The sequence below is a fragment of the Oreochromis niloticus genome, linkage group LG22 (assembly GCF_001858045.2).
Source record: "Oreochromis niloticus isolate F11D_XX linkage group LG22, O_niloticus_UMD_NMBU, whole genome shotgun sequence".
NCBI classification, from domain to species: Eukaryota; Metazoa; Chordata; class Actinopteri; order Cichliformes; family Cichlidae; genus Oreochromis; species Oreochromis niloticus.
This window is the reverse complement of record NC_031985.2, coordinates 23693746-23716848: the sequence shown is the minus strand read 5'-3', so window position 1 is coordinate 23716848 and position 23103 is coordinate 23693746. Positions and strand designations below refer to the sequence as shown.

General features: G+C 37.6%; 2 protein-coding genes across 8 annotated transcripts in view; both read right to left on the bottom strand.

The window, feature by feature from the left end:
- Nucleotides 1-1698: 1698 nt before the first annotated feature.
- Nucleotides 1699-23103, bottom strand: part of LOC100706258 (galactose-specific lectin nattectin) — a 32232-nt gene continuing 10827 nt past the window's right edge. For 2 of the 7 annotated variants that reach the window (XM_025902144.1, XM_025902145.1), the window contains exons 2-3: nucleotides 2985-3023; nucleotides 1699-2650 (exon numbers count right to left, since the gene is read on the bottom strand). In XM_025902144.1, coding sequence (XP_025757929.1) covers nucleotides 2217-2650; nucleotides 2985-3023 — 473 coding nt within the window. In that variant the 3' untranslated portion in view covers nucleotides 1699-2216. Of the gene's footprint in view, nucleotides 2651-2984; nucleotides 3152-16186; nucleotides 16224-23103 lie in introns of those variants that run through there. The other 5 variants (XM_025902146.1, XM_019351091.2, XM_025902143.1 and 2 more) reach the window with 4 other exon arrangements.
- LOC112841631 (lactose-binding lectin l-2-like) lies at nucleotides 14845-16558 on the bottom strand. Its single transcript, XM_025902140.1, has 3 exons — nucleotides 16499-16558; nucleotides 16121-16277; nucleotides 14845-15696 (listed from the first exon to the last, which is right to left on the bottom strand). Exons 2-3 carry the CDS (start codon nucleotides 16206-16208, stop codon nucleotides 15269-15271), a joined length of 516 nt encoding a protein of 171 aa, XP_025757925.1. The 5' UTR covers nucleotides 16209-16277; nucleotides 16499-16558; the 3' UTR covers nucleotides 14845-15268.

The following is a 23103-nucleotide window of genomic DNA, read 5'->3' as shown; positions in this document are numbered from 1 at the left end:
CCTCACTAGATTTGGGATAAAGTGTAAACTCACAAACCTGTCAAACCTGAATTTGAAACATTGGCTACCATAGCAGTATAGTATTGCAACATGGCATTTGGATCTTCTAACTAAAATAGGAAAATAGGAACATAAATAGTGCATTATTGCCAGACCTGGCCCACATCTGGTTGACATACACCCTGCCATGACACCAGTCAGTGAGAAGTGCCAGCTTGATGCCAGATCCGGGCCAGACCTGTTTTCTATGACCCTGGGCCACATAAACTAAACCACAATCGAGCCAGATGTGGCATACCATGACATAGACAGTGCCACCTATGCCAGGCCTGGCCCATATCTGGATGACATATGTCTTGTCATGCCAGAAGTCAGTCAGCAGTGCCGGCTTGATACCAGATCCGGGCCAGACCTGCTTGCTATGTGGGAAGAGAAAAGGAGAAACTGCTGAGCTGCTCCAGTAAACAAAGACTGAATAAACCCCCTCCTCCTCTCCATGCAAGAGGATTCCTTCCTTCCTTTCCTTCCAGTGAACCCACTTATACACTTCTCAAAATAAATAAATAAAATAAAATAACATTTATGGTAGCACTGAAGAATCACATGTATAAGTAATTTCAATGTCACAAACATCAGTTCCTAAAGTTTATCTGCTAATCTGTCAATTTAGTAAGCAGGAATCTTGTGAATCCATTTCACATGCTTTGGTGCAAATGAAATTGACAACTGGAAAAAGATAATCAAGGAGTGATTTTACAAACCGTTGCTCTCTTCTAGTCCTTTCTTACTGATTTTCTCTTGTTTTGCTTTTATTGTTGGAGTCCTTATCACTACTGGCAGCAGTGGCTACAAGCCCATTTAGGTTGCAAAAGTAGACCAGTTGCTGTATACATTCTCTATGTTTGCATACCGTAAGTAAGTGGTCCTCTTTGTATGTTTCCTGAAAAACAGTCAAACCTCTTCTTTGGATGTTAGCTTTACAGGCTGTGGCTGTAGGCACTCACTGCTGTACCTCTCTCCTCACCTCCTCAGTGATATACCTCAGTGTGTGTTTTTTAGGATGAAACCAAACAACAGATCTTAATTAGATTTGAGTTTTTTCTGGTAATGATAAAGGTAGATGTGTATTACCTCCATTTGTTTCTTTTTGTAATACTTAGTGTTTATTAACTACTACTGATGAAATGTGGTAACTGATGTCGCAGACGTGTCTCGTAACCCCAGAGATACACAATGCAGGCAATGATCATTTTTCATTTACAGCTTTTCATTCCTTTTACTTTAGAGCAGTTTTAACCATTTATTCGTTCACCAAAAACAGTCTTTGCTTTCATAAATTTTGACATTGAAACGATGAATAAATATTCCCTTTGAGTGCAGCTGCCAGCGGTTGTTTCCACATTTATGAAAATCGAGGTTCGTGGAATTTTGTGACTTTTGCACAAACACACTAAAGACAGACAGACAGCATCAAAAGTGCAGGGAAAATGTAAATTTTAGTTTCTGAGGGCAGTTTATCCATACTGCACGAACAGAAGGTAAAATGCAGTCAGACCACTTCTTTGTGTCAGTTGTCTGGTTGTCCTGGATCCCAGTAGACAAAATCTACTGCACAACCATCAGACCACATCCATCTGCCTTCTTTATGGAGGACAGTAAGGTTTTGAGGAAAAAAATAAAAAAAATTTATAACACATATAAAGGATGGTTAAAGGATTTTATTTCTTCATCTCAGAGTTGAAGTGATTGATTGTTCATGTAAATGGACTGGTTCTTACAGAGCGCTTTTCTACTCTGAGATTTCAAAGCGCTTTACACAACTTGTTCATTCACCCAATCACACAAGCACTTTTTCCTAAGTTGTTACTAACTAACATTCACACAGCACTCACAGTCTGATGGATACATCAGAGAGCAACATGGGGTTAGTATCTTGCCCAAGAATATTTGACATGTAGACTGGAGCAGACTGGGATCGAACCACCAACCTTCCAGTTAGTAGGTGACCTGAGCTACAGCTAACAAAACATTTGTCATGTTTCTACAAATACGGAAAATTTATTGTTAAAATCAATTCTGGGAAAATCAGTGAGGAGGTGTATTTTCTGTATTCATCCCTATCTAAAGTATTAAATGCGTGCTGATGAAAATTGCAAGTGCATGTCTGTGACACCAGAATTGAATGTTTTGTCATGGGCCCTGTAACCTCAGAGTTTCTAAGGGCAGGTTATTCGTGTTGCACAAACAGAAGCTAAATTGAGAGAACACTGGTGATCATTCCACTTCTTTGCTTCAAACACGTTAGTGTTACCACAGTGTTCATTTGTTGCATAATTGTCTGGTTGTCCTGCATGCCAGTAGGTGAAATTCACAGCGGAACCATCAGACCACATCCAGCTGCCTTCTTTATGAATGTCACTCAGTCCAATCCAGGTCCATCCCTCAGCGAGGTCAAAGTTCTTAATTAATGATTTAACAAACTCCTCTTCCTCCTCACTGTGGATAGACACCAGGTTAGCTCGCTGTGACACACAGTAGAGCTCTGCATCAGCCCAGCTCATGTGTGTGGCCACATATTTGTAGCAGCGGCCATTGAAGCTGTACCAGAACATGGGACAGCTTTCTTGCAGTAGTTGAACTCTGTGGTCATCTGAAGAAGACACAGCAGTCAGAACTTGATGAAATACAAACTAATAACTGTTTTTGTCAGTGTGACTGACATTTTTTCTTTGATGTACCCACTAAAGAATATGAGAAAAGCATGTCTGCACAGCTGACACGGTGAAAGTTAAAACATGCAGCTGCTCTTATTATGTTTACAAGCAGGTCTGCAGGTCATAACTCTACAGTATAGTAGAACCCATCTGACATGCAGAAAAAAATCTATGTGTTTGACTAAAATGTAATTAAGATAATAAAAACACACACACACATAAAGCTGAAATAAAGGAGGGAAGGGAAGATTTAGAATTTGGGATGGTTACCAAGTTTTAGCTTCACTTCACTTCCATCAGAAGGAGCACCCAGAGTCAGACTGACCAGGAAGAGGAACAAGATCATGTTGGAGCTTTAAGTCTCAACCTTTGATGAAGAGCTGCTGAAGCTTCTTTGTACAGGATTCCTGCAGAGAGGTGGAGCTGCTTTCTTTTATTGCTGTCTGAGAGGGTGTTTTCACACTAAACACAAACCAGAAAAAAAAGATAAAATTCCAAAAACAGGAACAAAGGTTGTTTGTTTTTTTGCTGTGTTATTTGTATTTATTGCACCATAAAGGCGTTATCAGCAGAATGACTAATCAAACAGGACAGGTCAGAGCTCTAACAGGTAAAAACTCCTGAGTTGCTCCATTAAACAAATACAGAATGAACTCCACACAATCAAGAGGATCCTCTCTTAGTACTGGACCCAGAGACATGTGACTGCTGTGGCAGGTCTGATTGGAGTAAATGACGAAATAGATAAACTATTAGGACCTTTGGTTTAGTAGATTTACTTCACTTCACCCTTGTGTCTATTACAATTGTAAAGCAGCCTAAATAAAACCCCTGCAGTAACCAGACTAATCTAAAAGCAGATCATTACCACTGCTGTGTCAGCTACACTGTCCTGCAGATATTTGGCACTCATGTGAGAGGTTTGTGTGATGGTCTTAAAGCTTTGTTCATCTGAGCTTCCACCATATCCCTTTACTGAAGTTTCCTGATAACATTTCTAATGGTGGAAACTGACATTTGGAAGTGAACCTCTATCTTTTTATAGCCTTCAAGTGGTTTGTATATAGAAACTACTGTATAGAGAGTTATTTAGTTACTGTAAGTAGGCCTTCCATAATTGATCCATTTTCATGCAGGTTTCCTGTTATGAAAAAGGGAGTGGAGAGCTCACGTTTTAACATCTAATCTAAATGTTTCATTTTGCCAAGAAGGACTTTTATGATACATAAATTACAGTACAGCAAAGTTCAGGTACTTGTGTCAGTAGTATTTGGTGACCTGCACAGCGGACTCCATTCCTACAATCAAACATGCACAAAGAGAAAAGGTGAGAGAGGCTGTCCGCTCGGGAGTGCAGAAAGAGAGCATGACCTTCAGTAGCTTCAAGTGTTAAAGGATCATTTAATCCTACATTAACGAGTTCATGAAGTTCTGAGATTTAAAAACAAAAAACAAACACGCTTTTACAAACACCACAGTCACTGGCGTTAATAGAGAATTACATTTTTTTTACTATCTATCCATCCATCTTTTTTCGCTTATCTGGGGCCAGGCATGGGGAAGCCTAAGAAGAGAACCCCAGACCTCCCTCTCCCCAGCCACCTCCTCCAGCTTGTCCGGGGGAACACCATGGCGTTCCCAGGCCAGCCAAGAGATATAATCTCTCCAGCGTGTCCTGGGTCTGCCCCGGAGCTTCCTCCTGGTTGCACATGCCTGGAACACCTCACCCAGGAGGCACCCAGGAGGCATCCTTGTCAGATGCCCGAACCAGCTCAACTGGCGGCTCTACTCTGAGCCCCTCTCGGATGGCTTAACTTCTCACTCTATCTCTAAGGGAGAGGCCAGCCACCCTTCGGACGAAGCTTTTTTCCGCCGCTTGTATCCGCAATCTTGTTCTTTCGGTCACTACCCACAGCTCGTGACCATAGGTGAGGGGAGGGACATAGATCGACCAGTAAATTGAAAGCTTCGCTTTTACACTCAGCTCTCTCTTTACCACAAGGAACTGGTATAGCATTCACATCACTGCAGGCTCAGCACCAATCTGCCTGTCGATCTCGCACTCCCTTCTCCCGTCACTCGTGAACAAGAAGCTGAGATACTAAAACTCTTCCACTTGGGGCAGGAACTTGTCCGGAGTGGGCACTGTGGTGGCAGATTTCTTTTCTCATGTATTAATCACATATTTAATCATATCACATTAGTTATGGTAGTATCACTTTCTCACTTTACTATAGTAAGAGCACTCCTGTCACCAGCTGCATGTGGAATGTTAACACAGTGAGGCCATTGTAATGGGAGACGTTAAACAGATAGTGAGATTCTGCTTCTCAGGGATGTAAATCTTTAGGTGACGGCCAAGCAGAAAACAAGGTCATAATTCTCTCTGTGAGGGAGGAGGTATAGCCCCCCGTGAGAGGGGCCAACATGTAAGAGTTTGTGGAATGTTCTTTGTCTGTGTGTCTGTATATAAGATGTAAGGGCGGTGGCCACAATTCAGAGATGGTCCAAGTGTTTCACTGGGATGCTTTCTCCAAATTGCAATGTGTTCAATAAACCCACTTCAAATCAAGCTCACTGGGTGTGTTGCAGGTTATTGTTAAATTTTCCACAACAGCACTCTACCCTTTTTCAGTTGAGGACCATGGCCTAAGATTTGGAGGTGCTAATTGTCATTTCCACTGGTTCACACTTGGCTGCAAACCGTTCCAGTGCGAGTTGGAGGCCATCACCCGATGAATCCAACAGAAGCGCATCATCCATGAAAAGCAGAGATGAGAGTCTGAGACCCAAGTGAAAGTGTCGGCCACTTGGCTGCACCCAGAAATTCTGTCCATAAAAATTATGAACAGAATCGGTGCCAGGGCTGCCCTAACCCTAAGCCTTATTTTTAAGTTACACTTTATTATAAATTTATAAATTCAACATGATGTCACAAAGTTTGCAGATATCTTAAGACCAGTTTTATTAATATACTCTGGATTGCAATCAGAAATAAATCTTCTTTTATTAATTTTATTAAAGGACAAAACACACCAATGCCATTTACTGAGAAAGTTTCATAGACAGGTAGAGATGGCAGTTGCTTCCTATATGTAGAGGGAAGGTCTTTATTTTGTCACTAAGCTGTGACGATAGTTTCAATGTAATGCAAGCGATGGTGTTAGCTGAACAACAAGCACTAAAATGATAAAGCACTACAAAAAGTACAAAGAAGATTTTTTTTCATAACAGTGTCATGTAAATAACTTCTGTCAATTATTTCTTCCAAAAGGACGCGTGTTTAAATCATAGCAGGGCACAGACAGTGACATTTGGGCCGAGGTGTGGAAGTGGATGGCTTTCTGTGGGGAGTCGGAGCTGTTTGAATGGATTGAAAGAATCTGCTGTGATGCTCTAGACTCTCTTACCTGTGTGTAAAAGTTGCAAACAATAAATATAAGAAGAGTAAGAAAATAAATATGAATCTTAGAATAGATCTTTTTAGTAATGTGTTTTTATTTCAGTTTACTACAAATAAATAACAAATATAGCCTTTTGCTTACACATTAGCAGTCTGTTAAGAGTTAGAAGAATAATCTAGAAAAAAACCCACACACACTGTGTTTTGTTAAAAAAAACAGAACTTTAACGATGGCTCGTAAAGCAAAATATGCTTGTGTTGATTTCCTCCATTACAGCGTTTAAGAGCAGGTTGATCGTCGTCACACTCACTTAATCTACTGCTGCTCTCAACCGGCTACAAAACATGGTTACGTCTTAATTGTTAAATCCCTGAAGAATTCACTGAGGTGTGTTTTTATGTCTCGGTCATGTACAAGTTCATATTTAAAATGACTAATACAGGGCCTTTGTATGACAATTGATATGATATTTGCAAACAGTTAGTTTTGCTAACTTGTGACCTGTGTGTAGCTGCATTTTAGCTTAAATTTAAATCAGTTTACTTAAATGTTAAATAATAAATTAAAAATTCTACTTCAAAAGCATGAAGAGTAAATATTTGAAATGCCAGCAATCCAGGACCTCTACAGACAGCATTGTATGAGGAAGGCACAATTACTGTACACACTGTACATGTATTTATTCTACTCTTTCTTATTGATATATATTTCCTTATTTTTATAGTTTACTTTATAAATGCTACCTTACGTGCAAGTTTCCATGAGCCTAAGAATTTCATTGCCAGTCATGATGTGCCATTGTTACCTGTATATGACAAAATAAAACTTTAAACTTGAATCTCAGAAGGACTTTATCAATTACTCTTTGCACTTTTTTCACAAGCAAGGTAATAAAATTTATAAAAGGATATTCCCACCAAAAAGTTTCAGTTTTATTTTACACCTAAACACAAACAGATTTAAACATATATTATCAAATTGTTTCATATTTTAAAAATCAAACATTCGAGTTTTCATCTGGTTACATAAATCTCAGATGTCTAGAATCATTATTTAGTTGAATGCAGTGACTGTGTGCCCTGTATTGGAGGGACTTCAGTGGAAAGAAAAAATGCCAAAGAGGTGTTTGGTGTATCTTATGGACAGAGGAAAGAGGACACAGACTTGGTGGTGTAAATAGGAAGTAACAGAAACAGTTCACAGAAACATAAAAATGAACACTGAGATCTAATGTGGAGGTCCATGGATGTGAGCATGTCACAGGTGAACAGATTATTGAATATGCAGGTATCTCTGTTTCTAGCATGTCGGGTCCACAAATAAAAGGAAAATATCAGAACACATGGCATCATTTCATTTTTTCTCAACATTGTTATCCTTAACAACATCTGAATTAGCCCTGGTCATGGCTGTGGTTAAACAAGCACCATAATGCCGAGCAGACACTGAAGCTGTATCAGAACCAGAACCTTCACCAAGCTGTATCTCACTTCCCGTCTCTCACATAGACAAAGCAGCTAGAGCCAGACTAAACAGAAGATGAACAAGATCATGCTTTCTGTCACTGACAGGACTGATCTGCACTGCCCAGGTGGGGTCAGGATCTTAAAGATGAACACACAGCCTTTCAATCACCTGTATCACATAAATTGTAACATGTGAAGGTAGATTTTTTTTTTTTTTTAAATTTCAACATATAAATTGTTACAAGATAATATGTAACTACACTGTAAAATCTAATTAGTTCCCAGAACTCAAAAAAATTATGGAAACTCGTTGCCTCAAAAAAATTGAGTAAAGCTTAGCTAAAAATGACTAAGTTAGGACAACTTATTTACTTTGAGTACTCTGTACAAGCTCATTTGTTCCCAGAACTCAAAAAAATTGGATCAAGTTTACGTAAGATGACCAAGTTAGGGCAACTTACTCATTTTGAGTACACTGTACAGCCGTGTTAGTTCCCAGAACTCAAAAAAATTATGGAAACTCGTTGCCTCAAAAAAACTAAGTAAAGCTTACTTAAGATGACTGTTAGGACAACTTATACATTGCAAATCTGCAGTATTAACAATAACTTGATATTTCTGACTGTACAATACTAATTGTTTACCTACTGACAAACATGTTAAGTTCAACTAAATGAAAAAACAATTTGTGGTAACCTGAATATGATTAAAAATAATTAACAACAATTTTTGTAATGATGTTAAAATGAGCCCAACTTTTATTTTCAAACACAACAAAGTATAACAGCCAACATACTGGACACTGTTCTGCTGAACAACAAACAATTATATTGCCATCACTGTTATAATTTTACAATGAAACAAAGTCTCAGATGTAATTATTCTGAAAATAAGTTTAGGTCTACCACAGTTTGTTTTGTACTTACATTACTTATATAATCAAAATAAAATATTTATTGTTCTGTCACAAGTGCAGTCTCTAATTTAAACAACACATTTGTTTTCCATTCCAACACATGAGCTGGAATGTTGTATTATTTTAAGGATGGCTTGTTTCCAGTCCAGACATTACTGCCTGAATGACTGTCATGGATCGAGGTGATCCAAATGTAGGTGCAGAAGAAAGTCTTTAACTTCCCTTAAGTACAGTGGCAGTGGATGTGGGTTGGAAATGCAATGAGCTTGAACCTGCAGGCGACCATCTTCACTGACCACACCATCTGTGACGGAGGACTCATCTCTCCTGTTGTCCTGCAAGCAAACAATCATATTTTTTGGAACATGAACTTAATTGCTTTCTTAAAACATTTTTTTCTGCATTTGGTATAGAACAGACTCCAATTTAGACAATTTCAGGCTCCCTCCCCACCGGAGAGGTGACATTCAATGTCCCAAATTGTCAGTCTGCATAGCCCTGACCACCACCCAACACACAATAATGTCATGAAAGCATCATTTTAAAAAAGGGCTATGCAAACATGGCCAATAACTTTCATTCTAATGATGTGCAAAATGATTTTGGGCACAAAACAGATTTTGCTGTTAGAAAACTTGCAGACTTCACTATATACAGTGTAGACCCTCTAAACTAAGTTTGGGGGATGTGATCTTTCAAGAAATGCAGACCAAACTGTTGTTGTTGTTTGTTTACTTACACAGCATGTCTTGTAGAATTAACTGGAGTCACCAGCAACAGCACAGTGCAGTCATATCACAAGTCTAATAACAGAAGACAGGAAAAGATCAGTAAAGAAACAACTTCCCCAAACCAAAGCACAAACAAAACAATAAGTAAAACAGGCTGATCTAAAGTATGATTAAAGTTCAGCCTGATTAATATAAATGTCACTGACAGTTGCTAATATATTGGAAAACCAAAATACTTACCACTGAGTTGATGTCTTTCTGTCCAACAACAGGAGTGCTGGTCCCGAGCCTCAAAGACAGTAAGAAGCAAGCAGAGGGAGAAAAAACAGAACATTTTTCAGAAACTGATTTGATCCTTAATGGCTGTGCAATCATTGTAACATAGAGTTTGCTTATGTTGTTAAATAAAGGCTAGATTTGACATTAATAGATGCCACAGATGTTCTAAAGCTGCCACAAAGCATGAAAAAAAAATAGACGTCTCCGAAAACGTCGGAGCATTTTTGCAAATATGTGATGTCTTGATAAATCGAGCAGATATTTGAAATTTACACAGCTACATTCTCGCCTGAAAATATCTTAAAAGTTTATTTTGTGACCCAGAAAAAGTAATAAGTTTTTCAGCGGCGCTCCTCCGCCACTGCCGCGCTTACAAGTAAGCACAGGCTCTGACAACCGCGGCGACAAATGCCATCCTCCTTTTCCCCAGACTACCCTTTCTGGGTCACAAAATAACCTTTTAAGATATTTTCAGGCGACAATGTAGCTATGTAATGCTCAAATATCTACTTAATTTATCAAAATATCACATATTTGCAAAAGTGCTTCCACGTTTTCGGAGAGCTCTGTTATCCACCCCCCACGTCCCACACCTACCCCACCCCTAACGGCTGCACCTCCCGAAGAATTTTGTCTGGGCTCTTATCTCACTTATTTATTTCAAACAATCAACAGAAAATTTCACCACATAGTTTTATGTAAGGTTTTTAAGGCTGTGGTGTTAATTTTTAAGTAACATGAGCCCAGCGGCAGCAGCAACGCTAGGCTAACACTAACTAGCTAGCAAGATTTTAAACCTGGTGCTAAACTAAGAGAAGCCACAAAATCAGTTTGAATAAGAGTAAACATTTACTCACCAAGTCAGTGTATCAGGTAAAGATCCACAGCAATGACAACAATAATATCTTGAGCTGACGCTTCTCCAGGTTTGCTCAACATATTCCATAAAAAATGCACCGTGAACATGCGGACTGATCCGAGAGGGAGGAGGACGGTAGTCACGTGGCATTTTCAAAACACATCTTTCATCCTTCCGCACTGAGAAGCAAAACTTCCAGCTTACTTAGTTATTCTAAGTTAAGACAACTCAAATAAATGGAGTTTATCAGCATTTTTGCATAAAAAGTACTGGTAACTTATTTAAATTGAGTTCTAATAACAAATTGATAAAAATTGAGTTCAGCCTATTTAATATTTTTAATTAAACACAATATTACATTTTACAGTGTACTATGTAACAGATATATGACTAGTACAGAGTATCTAACGTGTTATTTGTCATGCACACAAGCTTAAAACAATACTCATCATAATGCATCTTAAAGTATTGATAAGTCACCTGTTAATCAATCATCTGACATCAGCAGCATCACACTGACTTTTTTTTCTGCTGCCCTCAAGTGGCCACAAAGTAAATAACAGGTACTTACATTCCAGCTGTGAAAATTCAAACCACAGACATCTTTTCCTCTCAGGAGTGCTCTTCTACATGGCTGAACCCTAAAAAACGTACGCAGCACACTTGTAGTAGTATTCTGCGGTCACAGCAAAAATAAATCACATTACAAAGATGCTGCTGTATTTGAAGCTTTGGAGTAGAAAGTACTTTGAGAGCTCAACTGAGTAGAAAGGTGCTAAATAAGAATCAGTCCAGTTCATTTAAGTCTCATTAGGCTGATTGTACAGACAAATATGTGTGTTTGGATTCTGGCCTCTCTGTTATGTATTGGTTACTTTGATCATATTTAGAAGGGTGTGTTAGAGACACTGGCTCTAATGTCCTCCATGCACTGATTTGCTGTTCTGTTCTACTCTGGCCCACTTAAACAGCCCAGGAAGTCCTAGAGCTCCTTATTTGAAAGGATTTTGAATAAACTCAATAAATAAATTAAACAGGGGAAATAGAAGTTAGTGAGATCTTTGTTTGTTTTTTTAATAACAGTAAATGCACAGAAATAAATTGATTATGGCAGGCCAGCTTACTGTCAATAAAACAAACTGAACCACCAAAACAAAAAGAAACATGGAGCAGAGATGATTGTTCATGGCTGAGTTGGAGATAACCAAGCGCAAACTCCCAAAGCACAAACATCTGCCAAGGCATCTCACTCTCTGGGCAATATTTACTTAATAGTAATAGTAATATTGTATTTCAAATCTATTCATTTTGTTTTCTTTGTTCTTTTTAAACATGCTATAAGGAGTTTGTATTGCAGTTTAAATAAGAGATTAACTGTGACGCGTGTGAAATGTGACATGATATTCGAATGTAAACTATAATGTGATTTTTAGAAACAAAGGCAGTAGAGTTTTAAGCAAAGTTTAAAGCTAAAAGGCATTTTAGGAAAGTCTGACCTTATAGAAAAGGTCAGAGGTCCAAAGTAATGTGATATTTAGAATCCCCACATATCATTTCCTCACTATGCTGTCAATACAAACAATGGCAGTATGAAACATAGTTTTAATAAATAGGTCTATATAGAATTATGTCCACTTTGACCTTCAGATCAATCTATTAGTGTTTGTACGGGTGCTTGAATTTTAATATGATCTTTTCAAGGTTTGTTAAGTGCTTGAATTTCAGATGTGGTGCTAAAAGGTGCTTGAAACTGTAACTTTATTTAATTCACCACAAATAACTATCTGATTAAATAGCTTTCTTATCAGATGGAGAAATAAAATGAGTTGACAACGCGGAGACTCCAGCAGCACTTAAAAGTAATGAGAAACAACTTTATTACGTGACCAGCTCATCAGGGTCATTGTAAAATGTGAATCAGTTTGTGTTTAAATAAAAGACAAGAAACTGAAATAATTTTTCAAATGGACCAATCACACCTTCACAAATAAACCAGCTGACCAACTGATATTTAAGAGGTGGTATTGGCTAATTGGTTAATTGGTTAAGTCACAGTACAAATAGATTCTGGACACAAAAAATGCAAATAAGTTAATATAAAATAAAAAAAGATGAAAATAAAAAGTTAATATGAGTACTAGAACATTAAAAGAGGGAGACAATGCCAAAATCTAGTCAAAAACATACAAACACAAAAGGCACATTTCACAGAAACTCTTTGATAGAAAAATCCTCATTCATGCCTCTCGGGTGTAAAGTCTTTAAACGAAATATCCAGAATGCTTCTCTTTTTTTTTCTGATAAAATTAATATTACCACCTCTTTGACTGGGTTCAGTGTCTTCAATGCCTATAAAAAAAAGGTTTCATTCAAAATCTGTTTATCGTGAGCACCTACACATTAAACATTATAAATGGCTTCAAGCTCACATTGAGGCCTATGGGGCACGATCAGCCACTGAGGCAATAGACAAATTTATGTGTTTTCATATATGAATATTTCATACTTTAAGGCTGCAGAGATGAACAATACATTATAATTGTACATAAGATGATATATTAAATAAATAGATTTTAGGTAGATAATTGTGCAAGTCTTATATGTTTAACTGAAACGAGTATGTTCTCCATGCCTGTCTGACTGTACATGATGTTATTAGCATAAACACTTTAAAGGTGATAATTTAGGACTTCAACAATAATACAGACAGCATTATAGTTAAACATCTTACAGTTAGTTTTATTATGAATGAACTTTAAAAAAAACAAACAAACATCTGTCTCCTATTTTTGAGTCACATAGTAAAGAAGCATCAATGTCTGATGAGAAGACTTATTAATTTGGCCTTACTGTGTATTATTGTGGTGTTTGGTGGAGTTTTCTTGTTTTGTGGGGTTGTTTTTTTTCAAGAGGAGATGAATATCTCTAACAAGTTGATTTGTTCACATTTGCACAACTTAATTTTTAGGTGAAATGTGTGTTTTGAGTTTGTACACTATGTGCATATAAAGCAACCTTTTCCTTTTGCACTATTTTGTGTGGTGCGTTTGTCTATGTTTTTACAGAAGGGGTACAAAGGACATTTAAGTCACTGGCTGGGGAGGGCGCGGTATGAATGAAAAAAAGAACGCTTGGACACTGCTAGCATAATAGACAGGTTTTTGACGGGGCTCTCACACAAACGCAAAGCAGAAGATAAAGCATCAACAAATATGCTTCGAAAACAACTTCCTTCCAAGCCCAAGACTAGAAAAAATGATGAAGCATATCATACCTTTGGCTTCACCTGCACACTGGTGGTGCCAAGTTAGGTTTCCACGACAGAATTAGTTTCCCCTGCGTCAGGAGGACGCGCTGGGCTGTCCAAATCACGGACAAACAGTATCCCACATGTTTTATTTTTAGTTCACAAACACTTCTTATAATGACTAACTCACCTGAAATTTTGGAGATGTTAGCTCTTTAAACTGTAAAGTTACAGTGGGATACAAATAACATCAGGCTGATCCTGCCACAATTTGTCCCCCCCTGTCCACATGACAAACAGTACTTCATAAGGGGAGCAAAGGGACCTGAAGAATAATTTCTCTCTATTCCTTTTAATATGACACCTTAGTATGACCCTGAGATATTTGATTTATTTACACTTGCCATCATAACTGGTCAAATATACAGTGGGTAAAATACATATTGAACACGTGACCAATTTTCTAAGTAAATATATTTGTAAAGGTGTTATTGACATGAAATTGTCACCAGATGTCCTCATGTGCTCAGTAATTTTCCCCTGTGTCACTTGACATTTTTATACATAATTTATGGTTACTGTTTGATAATCAGCATCTGTGTGGAAAAGCTGGGATATGGGATTTAGGATAATGCCAAGGTATTCCTTTTCTGTTAGCCAATCTAATCTAGCCACGGGTGTGGCTGTGTTTTTCCACAGTGTAGCTTTCCTTCACATTCATCAGGACCACACTGAGCACACAGAGCCACAACCAGTGAGAGGAGGAAGAAATTTTTATTGATGATTTAGGCCTTGATGTTTTCCTGGAGCTTGAACATTACTGAGAATACTGCAGAGACATGTTAACAGACTTTTTTTTATGGCTTTCAGAGAGGGGGTTCACCCTGTTTATGTCATTGGACAACAGCTAATGTTCATTATTATCTCAACCTGGAAAGACTGTCAGTCCTCCCAGAGATGTTAGAAAACCTTAATTGAACATTTTTTTGGTATATTCAATTTTATCAGTTTTATCAGTTGTTATTTACAACTGATAAAACTTTTTTGTTCCAAAAAAAGGTTTTTTTGGAACAACTGATTTGTGTTTCACCACGTAAACTGGCTTTGCAAAGCATCAAAGTGTAATAAAATGTTATCGTCTGTTTGTATAAACACATCGTAATCAAAAAAGTGCATTAATGTGTGTTTGGATAAAGTAAACTATAACCGGACAACAAAAGGAGGAAGTATTTCTTTAATGGTGACAATTAATGAACTCTTTTCATGGTTAACCATAACAAAGACGACAACGTGGCCTCTGTATGAGTGTTCTGATGTCAAAGCAAAAACAAATCACATAAATAAGTTATGGTGTATTTAACCCAGTGAAGATAAGATATGCACTAAAAACTACTAATGAAAAAGTCCCTGTTACTGTTTTGTGAAAGCTGATAAGTGTCATTAGGCCAACAGCGTTGTACAGACAAGTCTGCGTGTGTGGATGCTTTACACTCTGTCATTCAATGGTTATATACATACAGAAGCAGTAGGAATACTTTATCGATTTAAAGCACAGATCAACAAAACTGACATAAAAGTTTACATTGTTATCTTTTTTGTGGCATCCCCATACATGTCAACATACCATGCCCTTGCTGAATTAGTGTCTTAGATTAGTCTTTGCGCTTTAAACAAACAGATGAAAAACTGTGAGAACATGGGTAGTCATTCCACTTCTTAGGTGAACTAAAGTTGTTTACAACACAGTGCTCTTTTCCTGCCACGTTGTTTGGCTCGCCTGCATTCCAGTTAACAAAACCTACCACAGAGCCATCAGACCACATCCATCTGCCCTCTTTGTGGATGTCACTGAGTCCAATCCAGGTGGGTCTCTGTTCATGATCGAAGTTACTGATCAGAGATCTGACAAAGTTCTCTTCTTCAGTGTTGTGGATAGACACCAGGTTGGCTCCCTGTGACAGACAGTAGAGTTCTGCATCAGCCCAGCTCAAGTGTGTGGCCACATATTTGTAGCAGCGGCCATTGAAGTTCCACCAGAACATGGGACAGCTTCCACGTAGCAGCTTCACTGCCCGGCCATCTGAAAAAGACAGAAACAAGATTTGGAACAAAAACATGATTTATAGTGACAAAAACAAAAGCTGAGATCCTTCCAGTGACATCTATAGTGGCAGGCTGGTTTCTTGTATGTATGTTCTTGTATTCACTGTTAAAATAGATGGACAAGAACTAAGCAGTTATCATTATTATTATTATTATTATTAGTATTATTATTATTATTATTATTATCAAGAATACATGGAGCCCAGTGAAATATGTGGAAGTGAAAGAATGCATGCATCCATAATTATTTTTTAGAATAAATTTTGTGTTTTAGGACCTCCTGTGAGAATTAAAACAAAAACATGCAAAAAGTGCACTTGGAATCAAAGCATTTGCTAAATGATAAAAAAAGAAAACAATAACATGTAAATAAAAAAGGAGCCAGAATATGCAAAGGTTACCAAGCTGTGGCTTCACTTCATTGTCATCAGAAGGAGAGTCAGAAGGAGCACCCAGAGTCAGACTGAACAGGAAGAGGAGCAAGATCATGTTGGAGCTTTAAGTCTCAAAGTGTGATGAGGAGCTGCTGAAGCTTCTTTGTACAGGATGTTCAGATTTCTGTGGAGAGTTGAGGCTGCTTTCTTTTATAGCTGCCTGAGAGGATGTTTTTATTCATGGTGTGACATCAATGGCCAGAATTACCACATCAACACTCACCATAAAAAAGGCATCAAATTCCAAAGAAATGTACACCTGTTGAACAGTCACGTTCTCTCAGAACAACATGATGTTTGTTTTTGCTTTGCAACTCCATATTTATTGTATCATAAAGGTCTTACCAAAATAAAGATTAAACAGGAAGGTAGAAACTGTCCAGAGCTGCTCCAGTAAACAAGGTCAGATTGAACTCCCCCCGAAGGATCCTCTCTATGCTGTGAAACCAGAGATATGTGACTCTGCTATAGCTGCCAAAGTTGAAGTAAACAAAACTATAAGAACAAATTAAATAATACAATTAGGACCTTTGGTTTATAGATGGATTTTTTTAACAGATTGAAACATTTTTTTAAGTCTTCTATAAATATTGGACATTTAAAGCCAATGAAAAAGTTTGAGATGCCTTTTATTACTGCAAATTGTTTATTTATTTCCTTTTTAAAATTTTCTTCTTATTTAAATTTAATAAGAAACGTGTTTCAGTATCACATCTACAGAAAACAGATATTAAAATTTAAAAATATTTCAAGATCCTCTTAACTTAATGAAGTTAAAATAAGAGGAGACATATACTTTTGTATAGAAGTTAAAGCAATTCTTAGTTTTGACCCTTTGGGCACATCATTGCTGCACAGTGACTGGTGCATTCAGCACCTTTATTCTTGTTTCAGCTAAAGCTGACTGCAACTCCATGGCTGTCATGGTCGGCTTTGTATCCTTCCAGGTGGAGGTGCAGTTTTATCTGAAAGCTTTCTTCATCCTTCTGATCCTTTCTAGACTCTAACTAATTATGAATTACGAAATACTGACAGTGAGAACTAACATTTAGTGTTTTATGATCTCACAGTGCTTTATATAGACATCAGTGGATATCAATAAACTGATTTATTACTTGATTGCATATTGAATATCGCCTGACTGCCTCTGTGCAAATATGCAAAGGGAGAGAGTCAGTCAGTACTTTTAAACCATGTAGTAATTATAGTAATAGTAGTAAGTACAGTAATAATAGTTTCACACATTCAAAGTGATACACACCTGTTGGATATGTGTGATATTTATCATGATATCAAACACGCTGTTAAATACTTGTCACAAAAGCTACATCTCATTAGAAAACATTAAGCACCTTATAAATGTACAGTGTTGGTCAAGTTACTTGAAAAAAGTAATCAGTTACTAATTACTGATTACTTCCCCCCAAAAGTAATCCCGTTACTTTACTGATTACTTATTTTCAAAAGTAATTAGTTACTTAGTTACTTTTTAAAAACACGATTTACAACCTGAATAGGTGATAAAGCGATAGATCTTTCAGCCCAATTCTACTTTTTCTGCATAATTCATCATACAAAATGTAATCAAATGGAAAAGTCTCTTTTTAAAACTTGTTTTTATTAGTTTTAATCTTTTAACTTTATGCATCAAGCAAAAATTTAATTATATGCAACATTCTCTGACTGGAAGAAATTTGTTTAACATTTAAACCTATTTTCTGCACATTCCAGCACATAAAATAAAATATTTTTTTGTGTTTACAGTCACTCTTTCAAATAGATGCAAGTAAAACACAGCAGAAAATAAATAAAGTCAAAGGCTAGTTGCTCTATTTTCACCTGTAAAGTAGGACGGGAGTAGGCGGAGGTTTAGCCTGGTGCAGGTGTGCCGCAGCGGTCAGTTGAAGACTCCGCGAGTTTCTCTGTGAATTTCCCATTACAGTCGTAGTACACTCGGTGCTTGCTTGGAAGTTTAGGGGTTTTTTTCGCTGTAAAAAGAAGTTTTCTTCCCACGCACAACGGACACTAATGTTTTTGTCACTTTTTATGGAATCAAACTCAAAATAAGGTCAGTACTTCCACGCTTTAAACGCTGCATGCTACACTCTGTCGCGCACTCGATATATTATGATCTGCAGACAGCTGTTGTCACGAACGTCGCACTCGCTTACGTCACTGTCATGAGACGTTCTCGCAAAAAATCACGGTTTTAGTAACGCAGTAACGCAGCGTTCCTACGTGAAAGTAACGGTAATCTAATTACCGTTTTTGCAATAGTAATCCCTTACATTACTCGTTACTTTAAAAAAGTAATCAGATTACAGTAACGCGTTCATCTCTGTAAATGTATTTATAAATGTACTCCTTGACTTACCTTTTATTAGGGAGCTTACTTCATTTCTAACACAAGGTCTCAGGACAGACATATTATTTATTTATGAGATCATCATTGAGCTTTAAGTCTTGTTTTTGCAAAATTGATTCAAGTGTGTTTTGGTAAAATTATCCACAACTCAAAGACATCACTTAACTACTTACTGACACGTGTTGAGCTCTGGCCTTTTCCAGAGAACTTCACTGTTTGTTTGTCTGAATATTTATTGTTTTATTATATTATAAAATCACATCGTCAACAAAATGCTAAACAGAATAGGTTACTATATCAGGAAGAGGAAATAGAAGTGTGCAATCACTCTCAGTAAAAAAAAACTGTCAAAACAAACCCTGTGCACACTTTTTATTGCAGTGAACACATAGAAATGAAGTGATCGTGGGCGGCCTGTTCAGAGGCAGGTAGATAAACAATTAGAACCTTTGGTTTAGTAGATTTATGTTTTTTTATGGTATTGTGATTTGCAACTTTGAAACACACATTTTAATTTTAACTATTGTTTCTCTTTTAATGTTTACAGTGTATGAAAAGAGCACCCCAGACAGATTGCTATTCTTAATTAATTTTTTTACTCTCTATAAATGGCACAGACTGAACATCACGACAAAAAGACTCAATATATACAATATAGAGACAGTGGAATACTGACAGGGAAACACAAAAGTTGTTTTCATTACATCTTATTAATATTAATCTGAATAGTCGCAGAGTCCAAAAATTGACCTGGGCCATAACAGAAAGGGACCAGAGGGTTAAAAATCGTCCACATCTCAATGACATCACAAAGCAATTTTACTTTACTATGTATTGATACTGGGCTTTGGCACTTTCAGGAGAACTTCACTGTTTGTTAGTATTTATGGTTTTATTATATTACAAAGTCACATTATCAGCAAAAAGAAAAACAGAATAAGTTACTGTACCAGGAAGAAACAGAGGTTTAGAAGCCTCTCCAGTAAAAAATACAAAACAAACCCTGTGCACAGCTTTTATAACAGTGATTGTGGCTGGCCTAGACCTTTAGAGTCAATAAAAGGAAAGACCGTCTATGTAACTTTTTTTTACTTTGCCACTTTGAAATATTTACTGTGCATACAAATGTTTAAGCTCCTTTTTGTCTATTACATTTTTAAATTCACCAAAATTAAATCCCTGCAGTAAACAAACTTTTAAACTAAAAGCAGATCATAACCACTGCTGTGCCGGCTAGGCTGTCCTGCAGCTATTTGGCACTCATGTGGGGGGTTTGTGTCACTTTCTATTCTAAAATGTGAAGTGCAGTCTTAAAGCTTTTTTCATCTCAACTTCCACCATATCCCTTTAATGAAGTGTCTTGAACATGCACAAAGAGATGGAAAGATGAGAGAGGCTTTCAGCTAGGGAGTGCGGAAAGAGGGCATGACCCTCAGTAGCTTCAAGTCTTAAAGATTCTTTTAGAAAGAAACTGGGCCATAGTTAGAAACAGGTAGAAACCAACACAGTTAAACATCAAACATCTAAAAACTATGTGACCTTATGAGAAGAATGCTCTTTTGGTTTTTCCTGCGATGTTTCTCAGGCAAGTGAGAATGTAGGCTATTTAAAATAAGTACCAGGGACCATGAGCAATCAAAAAAGCCCCAAACCATGATAATTACTCCATTTTACTTGCTTTGGCCTTCTACATTTGTTTGATTTTTTTTCTTCTTAGTGAATCTTTGCTGGTGCATCCCATCGCATAACATGTAAACCTAGCATTCAGACAGGATTTTCTGAATGGATACACTGACTACAGTTTATGGATAGTGTTAGTTACTGTTAGAAAGGAGGACTCAAAATAAACGGCAAAAGCCCCAAAACAGATACTGTGACAAAGCCTGAGTGATATATATGTATATACAGAGGTGTGGTTACATGTCTGTCACGTACAAGTCAAAACTACAAATGACTGCCACAATGCCAGTTAATATGATAATATGTATGCCACCTGACTTTGTTAGACATTGACTATTATCTAATTTAGCTATATCTGTATAATAAACTCTCATTTTGCTAACATACTGTATGACTATATATTCATATATACCCTATCCCCCTCTGTACATCTCCAAACCATGTAAGCATCGCCTCTCTAATTTTGTCTAAATGGGTCAACCTGAGCTGTCCCTCTGATGTACTCATTTCTTATTAGGGATGGGTATCGTTTAGGTTTTATCCGATACCAGTACCAAACCGGTACTTTTGAAACGGTGCCGGTGCTTAAACGGTGCTCGAACCGGTGCTTAAAGAATGAAGAACACACACTTTGTCCAAAAACCTCTCATGTTTAGCTGTTTTTTTGTAAAAAGATAACAATGTTAGCCTTTTCTGCAGCTATAGGGCATATATGGTATCACTCTTGACTGGAAGCAGTGCTTAAACAATGGGAAAACACAACTTTGTCCAAAACCTCTCATGTTTAGCTGTTTTCCACTTTTTCTTTGGTCATTTTAGCCTTTTTGGCCAGGGTGAAGGGAGTATCTGCCATCAAACAAGAAGACAGCCGCATGTAACTACGACGGTGTTTGCTAGTTCACCTTACGTGCATTAATTTAATAACGTGGTTAGCGTACTCAACGAACAACAATAAGCTACTCACCCAGAGAAGAACGGCTGCTGCTGCCATCATCATCTGTCCTCATTTCTGCTACACTGGCAGGGCTAGGGGCCAGGACTCTCCTCTTCGGGTTCTTGGGGGATGTTGCTAACTCCTGTCCGATAACAGGCACCACACCCGCAGTAGATGTGCATGGCGTGAGGTCTCGCAGCAATTGGTATTGGTCTATTTGACTCACCTTTGCTTTTATTGTTTATTTGATTTTACTTTCACTTGCTACACAAGGGGCAGACATGACTGAAAGGGAGAAAGAAAGAGAGGTAGGGAAAGAAAAACAGCGGGGAAGAGGAACGGTGATAAAGGGCAAAAACCAACAAAACAAACCGACAAAAAATACATATATCAATCACCTGGATCACCTGTTGAGAAAGAAAAAAGAGAAAACAAGCAAAAGAAGAGAGCAATATAATAAACAACATCATCGCGATAATCTATGTGAATATAACAGTAAATACTAAATATTGAATATTATTGTGCAGCACGTAGGATCGACAGCGCACAGTGTGCTTTGAGGTAGGAGCCAAAAAGGGTGTAGTTTGTGTCTGTGAGCACCTGTGTGTACACCTGTGAGCTTGAGTGCGCTTGTATTCAAAAGGTTTCTTCATGTAATGATCTGCTAGAGGGTGTGGGGGCCATAGCCCGTCCTCCAGGGCATGAAGCAGGTATGGAGGAGATCCAGGCTCCAGACATCCAGAGACCCTCAGAGCACAAGAGACCAAGAAAGACCAACGGAGGGGCAACCGTGCCACTCTCCCAGTCTTTAAGTCTGACGTCATTAGCTTTTTCTGGGTCCAAACTCTGCTTATTGTCCGAAAGTGAAACGAACACTGCGGGATCACTGAGAGTTACAAACTGTCTAAATTCATCTAATGTGTAATAAAATGATCAATGTCGCTGCTCTACAAGGTGTAACAAGTAAGTTTAACATCCAGGCATTCAAGAAAACAGAATTTACAAAATTTAACAGAGGGAGTTAGCTCATTAGTTTCCAACCTAAAGTGATATACCATGTTATGACTGAGGGATTTCTGAAAAATTAAAAAGTACAGCTCAACCATCACTTCCGACATAAATGAAGATAGAAAACTAAACTGCAATGTTTTAAGGGTTACTGAAGTTGGACTAGCTGGTATATAACAATGTGCTACGTGATTACTAGCGAGTCGCGACACAGCTATGGTTAGCATAATATAAACGCAGTGAAGCTGGAGGATGAACACTAACATTTTTTCCAATCAATGAAAGTTAACGCGAGGTTCCCGATGGTTAGAGACAAATGCAATTGGCAAACTTCAGTTAGGAGAACAACGGAGATAATCCATCCACAATACGAGGTTAGTCATTAATGCTGCGGTTACATCGTAAGGTTTTAAAAACTAAGCTTTAAAAAACATGCTGCTAATGAATAGTGGAAATAAAAGCCGAGAAAGGCAGATTGTGATCACTTTGTCAGATTAAATAGAACAAGATACAAAGCATTAAAAGGTGTTAAAACACAACAGCCTTAATAAATGCAGAGTAGTTTGGACCTGGAAGCAGGCAACATTGTCATCTAACAACCTGATATCTGTAGTGTTCTTTCTTTGCATACTTCTGCTTTTCTTAAACTAGCTTCATAAACTATTTTTCATATCTTCATGGTATGGGTGATGAGCTTTATTCCTCTGTAGTTACTACAGCTCTGCACATCACCATTGTTGTTGAAAATCGGTACCAGTATACTTCTTCTTCATTTCCGAGGTATCCTCTCACTTTCCAAGACTGTGTTAAACATTCTGGTTACATAGTCCACTCCTCTCTCTTCTAGGCAGCACTGTACTATCATGGGTATGTTATCTGGACCAACTGCCTTTCCACTCTTCATCCTCTTCAAAGAGCAGACTAGAAACCCAACTTCAGGGTTAACTTTGGATTTTCTGTACT